The sequence below is a fragment of the Grammomys surdaster genome, unplaced genomic scaffold (genome assembly GCF_004785775.1).
Source record: "Grammomys surdaster isolate TR1022 unplaced genomic scaffold, NIH_TR_1.0 126133, whole genome shotgun sequence".
In the NCBI taxonomy this organism is placed as follows: domain Eukaryota; kingdom Metazoa; phylum Chordata; class Mammalia; order Rodentia; family Muridae; genus Grammomys; species Grammomys surdaster.
In genome coordinates, this window is record NW_021620941.1 from 4,521,393 (window position 1) to 4,530,206 (window position 8,814).

Sequence of the window (8,814 nt, forward strand, 5' to 3'; positions counted from 1 at the left end):
CAGCTGGTGGGTACTGGCTCTGGGAGCTGAACCACATTTTCTTAAGCACTAAGTCCTCTTTCCAGTCCTGTAGAGGGATGCTGGGAATGCAGGCTTTGAGCTGAATTCCAGTCCAACTATTAAATCTGGAGATAGTCTCTCTACATGCTTACCCTGGCTGGTCTTGGTCTATAGGTCTTGGTTTTCCCACATCAGCTTCTTTGGCACTCGCTAGGATAATTTATTTTTACTTTTGGACAGGGTCTGGCTATGTTGGGAGGGCAGGACTGGCCCTGATCTCTGGTTCTTTCTTGCCTCAGCCTCTGGAGTTTGGATTTAGGTGTGAGCCATCATACTTGGCTCTCAAAAGTTTTCAAGTAGGGTTTACACCAGATATAATGAAACAGTGTCTGTGTATAGTGTACATGCCTTGTCTGTCAGCCTCGATTTTCCAACCAGGTAGCTCCTTGCTGCTCCAAGGAAGAAAGCGGAAAGATCCAGCTTGTGGCCAGGAGACTGGTTTTAGCCTGCACAGACTAAAGGGCCCACAGAAGAGGGGCTACCCATCACTGAGTGAACACTGCCCCCTGGAGGCTAGTGCCTGCTATGGCACATGAGAAAGCTGTTCTCATACAGAACTGGATCTAGAGACGTTTTCCTTCCCAGTGTCCCTTGGTACCTATGGTCCATAAAAGCAGAGCCTGGTTAAGTTGCGATTGGGTGAGGCTCTTGTCTCACACCAAGCTCTGAATGGACCAGCCTGCCTGTCACTATCCCTGATCGCTTCTCAACTAAACGAAATTCCTGTCTCTGGCTTCTGTATATACTGCCTCCAGCAGGGACTATCCACAGCTCTGCTGGGTCGTCTGTTTCTGTTGTACAGATGTCACTGTTTCTCACCTGGATGTCCTCAAGTGGCTCAGATTGTTTAAGTATTGCTCAAACCTACTCTTGTGATCCCACAACATCTCATTTTCTGTTTTGGTTCTGGGAATTGAACCCAGAGCTTGTGCTCAGTAGATAAGAATGTAGCCACTGAGCTACATTCCAGGCCCCCACCCCACCCCATGGCATTTTTGAGACGGGGTCTCATGTAGCCCTTGGTCCATTTCCTTTATGTTGGAAGATGTGAGGCCCTCCCCGTTGATGTAGGATGTAGACTAGAAGAGACAATACCTCACATGGAGATGCTCTGTGACCCTTAGTGTCTAATCTCTGCAGCCTCCTCCCTCCCCCTCAATGAGAAGACTCTGCTTTCCTGCTCACTCACACCCTCTTTGTGCCACTCCTCATGGCTCTTATCCTGCCATGGCTCAACCCTGCCACCGCTCAACAGCTGACACCTCGAACTTTCCACACCAGGATAAAATCTTGTTGCCCATTGCGGTCCAAATCCAAGTCTTCTCAAGTATGCCAAAAGCCTCTCATGAATTAGTCTCTTGAGAATCCCTTTCTCATTTTCTGCCATACTTTCCTTTCTACCTTCTTTCTGAACCCTAATCTTGTGGTACCTCAGAGACAAGGCCGTTAAGCTGTTGAGAAAGTTGTCGCAGACTCTCAGTCGATGAGAAAGTCCTAAGGGAGGAGACATAAGATCAGGGGTGCAGGTAGTTTGATGAGAACGGGGCTCATGGGCAGAGGCCTGCCCTGACTCCCTCAGCAGGAAACACTTACTTGGTCTCCTCCATGAAGTTAGAGCAATTGCCAGCATCATGGCTCTGTATGGGTAGAAAGAGATAAGGTACATTCAGCTTCTGCTTACTGTCACACAGGGACACAGTGGGCCAAATTCATCTCAACACCCATCTTCCCAAGCCTTCCCCATCGTGGCCTCCCCATGCCAGGCTCCAGGAGCAGCACCTGGACCAAGCCATCTGAAGAGAGAAGAACAAAGAACTTCTGGAGTCCTTTGGGAAGCAGACAGGAGGGTGGCAGTCAAAGGGGAGAAGCACAAACCTGAGGCAATGCCCCGCTAAGGAGAGCAGCATCTGCGCAAGGAACGACACCAAGGAACATTGTGTCATCAGCAGTCAGCGGTGCAGGAGCACCAGGTGTGGGCACCTGTCACAGAACAGAGGGGGGGGGTGGGATTAGAAGACCATGTGGGAGAGAGTATGTTCCACAGGACTCTGGCCAGCCAGGAATGCTGGAAGTGTTCCAGCTCTTAAAAGAGGAATAGGGCTGGAGAGATGGCTCAGTGGGTTAAGAGCACTGTCTGCTCTTCCAAAGGTCATGAGTTCAATTCCCAGCAACCACATGGTGGCTCACAGCCATCTGTAATGGGATCTGGCGCCCTCTCCTGGTGTGTCAGTGACAAGATGCTCTATACATTAAATGAATAAAATAATTTAAAAAAACCAATAACATCTATAACAAAAAAAAAAAAAAAGAGGAATAAAGGGTTTTGAGTGGCTTGCACTCGGCAGGTAGCTGGGGTCCCAGGTCGGTTGCCACTCTGATGTGAGCCTCTGCAGCCAGCAGGAGCCTGGAGCCAGGCGGGTCCAAGATCCAGCCTTAAATGCTTTGTAAGAGAGAACTCTTCAAGTGTTACAGCTCAGTAAAGACAGCCACTGTCAATCCTTGGTGAAGTAACTTGTGTACTTTATTCCGTGTGGATAGGGAGTGGGAGTGGGATGGGATTGGGGGGTGGGGTAAAGGTTTCCTATTGGCTGAGTTTGGGATGTTGGTGATGCCTATTTGCATGGCAAAGGACTCCATATGCTGCATTAAATGGCTGACTGCCCGTGGTCCTCTCAGTTGGTGTAGTTACATGTTCCAGAACAGGTATGAGGCTATGAGGGAGCAGCTCCACTCCTACCTCTCAGATCTCTGAGATTCCCAGGGTGAGCACACCCCACCACATCAGTTCTTATGCCTGTCTGGCAGCACAGCCTGTGTGGCCCACGGACATGAGGTGATGGGGCAAGTGGGATAGCACAGCAGCAGGCACAGGACAGTCGCACATGTTGGGAGCTACTGGGGTACAGACATGGCCTGGCCAGGCCTCAGGCCACCTAGTTGTATTCTGAAGGGCCAGAGCTCAAAGCAGGGGCTGCAGGGTCTCCTTCCTGAACACCCAAGGACCTAGTTCCCTCTGGAGCTCTGACCTGTGGCAGCCACAGCAGGTAGAAGAAGTGCCAAGGCCAGGAGGCAGAGAGCTAACTGCCCCTAACTCTAGGCCTTGCTCCTGGGATGGAATCGCCATGGTCAACATTCTCCCCTCTCCCCTTGCTTTCCTGCCTTCCCTCCTCCCAGACCCACACACTGGCTGTGCTTATTGATTCAGAAACAACTGGATAAAGCAGGGGACAACGGCTGCCCTTTGGCTTGCAGCATCCTGGAGATTGAACCTAATAGAAAAGAGGAAAGTGACAGTAGCTGGCCAAGCACGGGTGTCAGTTCTGTCTAGGGAATGGAAATTACATTTGCAAGGTTGGCATCAAGTGCCTTTTCCACTGAGCAGGCCCAGAAAGCCATCCATTAACCTCAGAGACAGTTTAAAAACACAAAGTTCTTAGCTACAGGGCAAGGGCTTGGGCTGAATGGTCTCTGAAGATACTGAAACAGATCAGAAGTTTCCTTGAGGAAACCAAGGCCTCAGACCCCTCCATTGTTCCTTTAGGATAGCAAAGGTCTCATAAGTGACTGGCAGATCCCTCTAGTCCTCCCCATCCTCCCCACACCTCTGCCCCCACCTCACATGCCACCTCTGAGCTGACAGGTTGAGCCCCAGCACCTGAGCAGACCAGACCACCTGGCCAGGATCAGCTTTGACGACTGCAAAGCCATTTGGCTCTAACTGATCGTCTTCATTTGCCTCTCTCTGTTCCTCTCCCCATACCCAACTCCAGCAGGATGTGGCCTTCACTCGGGCCTCCTCCTTCAGCCCGGCAGAGGCCCGTTTCCTTTGTCTTGCTGATGTCTCTTTGGGAATGAGAATCACGAAAGAAGTACTAACATCATGGCCAGAGGAAGCCATCTCTGTCCTAGCCAGAGTCACTGTGTCTGAGGTGTCTGTGAGGTCAGTCATGAGCTCACAATGCAGCTGTGAGCTCACAGCTCCCTGATCTCCAGCTCTCCATATGGTTGATCGTGACCCGCTTGTCATTTTAAAGGAAGCCACAAACGTCCATTCCAGCACCCTCAAAGTCCACTGGAAACCAACTTACCCAATTCAGCATGTGCGGTGCTGCCATATTAGGCATCCTGGAATGAGCACAGCTTCCCTCTGTGTGCATTAAAAACAAAACAAAACAAAACAAAACAAAAACAAAAAAACATGGGCACATGTGTTCTTAGGGTTTGTATTCCTGCACAAAACATCATGACCAAGAAGAAAGTTGGGGAGGAAAGGATTTACTCAGCTTACACTTCCACATTGCTGTTCATCACCAAAGGAAGTCAGGACAGGAACTCACACAGGGCAGGAACCTGGAGGCAGGAGCTGATGCAGAGGCCATGGAGGGTGCTGCTTACTGGCTTGTTCCATGTGGCTTGCTCAGCCTGTTTTCTTATAGAACCCAGGACCACCAGCCCAGGGATGGCACCACCCACAATGAGCCCTCCCATCCTTGATCACTAGTTGAGAAAATGCCTTATGGCTGGATCTCACAGAGGCATTTCCTCAAGGGAGGCTCCTTTTTCTATGATAACTCCAGCTTGTGTCAAGTTGACACACAAAAGCAGTCAGTACAACTGACCCTTTGTCAACTTGACATACAAACAGATCACTATTAAACCTCAACTTTTACTTTCTTATTCATCCCCAAGATCTAAATAACTTTAAAAGTCCCACAGTCTTTTCATATTAAAATTCAATCCCTTTAAAATATCCAATATCTTTTAAAATTCGAAGTTTTTTTTTTTACAACTCAAAGTCTCTTAACTGTGGGCTCCACTAACATTCTTTCTGACCTCAAGAGGGAAAAATATCAGGGCACAGTCACACTCAAATAAAAGCAAAATCAAGCTCTAACCGTCCAGTGTCTGGGATCCACTCATGATCTTCTGGGCTCCTCCAAGGGCTTGGGTCACTTCTCCAGCTCTGCCCTTTGTAGCACACCTCCCTGCCTTCTATTTCCAGCTGCCTGTACTCCACTGCTGCTGCTGTTCTTGGTGGTCATCTCATGGTACTGGCATCTCCAAAACACTGCTGTCTTCTGCTGCAGCTGGGCTACACTTTCATAAATAGCCTCTCACAGACTCTTTTCATGGTGCTAAGCTTCAACTTCTCTGCATGACGCCTTCAGTCCTGGACCTTCAACTGCCACTGAAGCTGCACCTTCACCAATGGCCTCCCCTGACCTCTCGTAGTGCCAAGTATCAGCGGCTCTTCATGACCCCTTCATGTTTCAACACCACTACCACCTGGGTGACTCTTATCCATAACCAAGTCTGGTTGCCAACACGAGGTACAACCGTGGCTGCCTCTGGAACACAGCTACTCTGTGCTCTCAGGAAACACTTCCCAGAAGATTTCACCTCAGTGATGCTGGTATCTTCTTAATCACTGCCAATTTCTTAGCTCTAGCTAACCAGCATCAATTGTCCCAATAATGCAAAGGTTTTGCTTTAGTAGTTCTGGTATCTTGTTATTCACAGCTGATTCTTCAGCCCCAGCTAACCAAAACCACAGAATCTTCACAATAAAACCAGCAATGGCCCTGATAAGAGTCTTTAATCTTCCTTCTGAAATTTCACAAGCCAGGCCTCCATCATTTGCACTGTTCTCAACATTATCTTCCAAGCTCCTACAGAACATCCCACAGAGCTCTTAATATCCCAATGGCTCTTCTAGCCCAAAGTTCCAAAGTCCTTCCACAGTCCTGCCCAAAACATCGTCAGAAATATCCCACTCCTGGTACCAATTTGTTTTGGTCAGGGTTTGTATTTCTGCACAAAACATCATGACCAAGATGCAAGTTGGGGAGGAAACAGTTTATTCAGGTTACACTTCCACATTGCTGTTCATCACCAGAGGAAGTCAGGACAGGAACTCACACAGGGCAGGAACTTGAAGCCAGGAGCTGATGCAGAGCCATAGAAGGGTGTTACTTACTGGCTTGCGTCCCCTGTCTTTCTTAGCATGCTTTCTTATAGAACCTAAGACCACCAGCCCAGTGATGGCACCACCCACAATGGGCTGGGCCCTCCCCTGTTGATCACTAATTGAGAAAATGTCTTATAGCTGGACCTTACGGAGGCATTTCCTCAACAGAGGCTCCTTTCTCTATGATAACTCCAGTTTGTGTTAAATTGACACACAAAAATCAGCCAGTACAGCACATGCACAAGTATATATGCACATGTGTGTGTGTGTTTGTGTGTGTGTGTGTGTGTGTGTGTGAGAGAGAGAGAGAGAGAGAGAGAGAGAGAGAGAGAGAAATATTGAGAGATTGAGAGATTGAGAAAGAGCACACAGGGACTAGTGTGTTAGTTTCAGAACAGTCTGCAGGAATCTTTACTCCCCTGCCAGTTGTGGGTTCTGGAGATGAGGCTCAGGTTGTCACTCTTGGCAGCAAGGCTCCTTACCTGCAGAGCCATCTTGCTGACCTTCAGGAAAGCCTGTTGCTGGCTAGAGGATCATAATATTCTGGGCCAGCAAGGTTTTGTACTTGTTTTTCATGTGGGGTGTGTGTGTGTGCATGTAAATAAATATATATTTATTGTTGGTTTTTGTTGTTGTTGTTGTTGTTTTCGAGACAGGGTTTCTCTGTGTAGCCCTGGCTGTCCTGGAACTCACTCTGTAGACCAGGCTAGCCTCGAACTCTTGAACTCAGAAATCCGCCTGCCTCTGCCTCCCAAGTGCTGGGATTAAAGGCGTGCACCACCACCGCCCAGCATAAATATATATTTATACATATATAACATGCACACACACACACACACACACATGTAGGGATAGTGTTTATATGCACTGTGTGAAGATATGTTTCTGTTCTTCCTTTCCAGCGTAAGGCACCTTCTGATTGGTCAAAATAAAAATCTGATGGCCAATAAGCTGAGATGGGATTAGAAGGTGGGACAGGCAGCAGAGAGAGGGAGAGGAACTCGGAAATAGTCAGGTATGAGAAGATTCACCATCCGTACTTGGAGTAAGCTGATGTATGAAACTGAGGAGAGGTAACCAGCTATGTGGCAGTCATAGAATGGGGTAAACGAGATAATTGAATTATGAACTAGTTGGGAACAAGTCTAGCTTAAAGCCTAGGCATTTATTGATAAATTATAAGCCTCCTAATTATTATTCATGAACTGGGGCATGGGTGGAAAAGCCTGCAGTTATATATGCATATATATATATGTCATATATATGTGTGTGTGTATGCATGAAAAAAATATTTTAGACAGAGTCTCACTATGTAGGTCTTGTAGTCCTGGCTGTCCTGGAACTCACTCTGTAGACCAGCCTGACATAGAACTCACATAGATCTGCCTGCCTCTACTTCCCAAGTGCTGGGATTAAAGGTGCACAGTTAACTGTTTCTGGTATTCTCCTCCTCCTCCTCTCCTTCCTCCTCTTCCTCCTTTTTTGACAGAGTTTCATGTAGCCCAAGCTGACAAACTTGTTTTGTAGCCAAGAATTACCTTGAACTTGTTGATGCTTGTGGTTCCACCTATAGGGTGCTGGGGTGACAGGTGTGTGCGCTGGGGTGACAGGTATGTGCTGGGGTGACAGGCATGTGCTGGGGTGACAGGCATGTGCTGGAGTGACAGGTGTATTCAAATGCTACACACTGTCCCTCCAAGGTCTTGTTGTAGTCCCAGGAACACATTCTCATGTACACCAAATGATGTATAAACTTTGCTTGCCAATCTTCTCTGAGTGGTTAAATAAAAGTGGCTACAGCCAATTACTGCGAAGACTAGGCATAGGCGGGTTCAGTTACTGTGCGGGGTCAAAGGTAGGAACCACAAGGAGAGAGATAGAAGGAGGAGGGGGGCCACTGTGAGAGGAGACGGACCGTGAGCATCTGTCCAGGAGGAGTGCATCTGGAAGACTGACTGACGGAGCAGAAGGCAGCCCGGGTGAGACTCAAACAGCAAGTAACTCGGGGAGCGTAGCTGGGAATTAGCTAGTCTAACATATAGAAAAATAGATTAGGGATAATTGCCCAGTAATTGTGCTAAGCTGATTAAATACATCGAAAGAACTCAGTCTTGATTATTGGGGGGCTGGCTGGGTCATATTAAGAACTAATAGAGTTAAGTAACAGCACTTACAACAATAATAGATTTAGTTTTTACTTTTTAATTCATTTTAAATTTTATTTTATTTTATTTATTTATATATATTTTGACAGAGTCAAACATACATAGCTCTGGCTGTCCTAGAACTCACTATATAGACCCGACTGAACTTAAAAAGATCTACTTGCCTCTGCCTCCCAAGTTCTGGAATTAAAGGTGTGCACCACTGCCTGGCAGGCCCGTCTACTTTAAGTCCTAGTGTCCTATGGATGAGAGGCAGCAGACAGCCATGCTGACAGGTGATGGAAGAAGAGTAGCTTTCCTTTTTTATGTTGCCCTTCAAAACAATCATATATGGGGATCTGCCACGATCACAGTAGACAAGGCCTTGACATCTGCCCTCACTGTTTCACCCATTTAAACATTTTTACATTTTTTTTAAGAGATGGGAGTGCTGGGCAGTTGTGGCACACGCCTTTAATCCCAGCACTTGGGAGGCAGAGGCAGGCAGATTTCTGAGTTCGAGGCCAGCCTGGTCTACGGAGTGAGTTCCAGGATAGCCAGGATTGCACAGAGAAACCCTGTTTCGAAAAACCAAAGAGAGAGAGAGAGAGAGAGAGAGAGAGAGAGAGAGAGAGAGAGAGA

General features: G+C 47.6%; 1 protein-coding gene across 1 annotated transcript; it reads right to left on the reverse strand.

The window, feature by feature from the left end:
* Positions 1–1,475: 1,475 nt before the first annotated feature.
* LOC114612054 (golgin subfamily A member 2-like) lies at positions 1,476–3,958 on the reverse strand. The gene is made up of 4 exons (XM_028756920.1): positions 3,716–3,958; positions 1,936–2,040; positions 1,654–1,697; positions 1,476–1,554 (listed from the first exon to the last, which is right to left on the reverse strand). The coding sequence occupies exons 1-4, from the start codon at positions 3,956–3,958 to the stop codon at positions 1,476–1,478; spliced, it is 471 nt and encodes a 156-aa protein (XP_028612753.1).
* Positions 3,959–8,814: the final 4,856 nt, after the last annotated feature.

Coding starts and splice junctions, on each gene's coding strand:
- LOC114612054 (XM_028756920.1), bottom strand. CDS start 3,958: ATGGCTTCCTCTGGCCATGATGTTAGTACTTCTTTCGTGATTCTCATT. Junction 1,698..1,935: donor TTAGCGGGGCATTGCCTCAG/GTTTGTGCTTCT, acceptor CTACCCATACAG/AGCCATGATGCTGGCAATTG. Junction 1,555..1,653: donor AACTTCATGGAGGAGACCAA/GTAAGTGTTTCC, acceptor CTCCTCCCTTAG/GACTTTCTCATCGACTGAGA.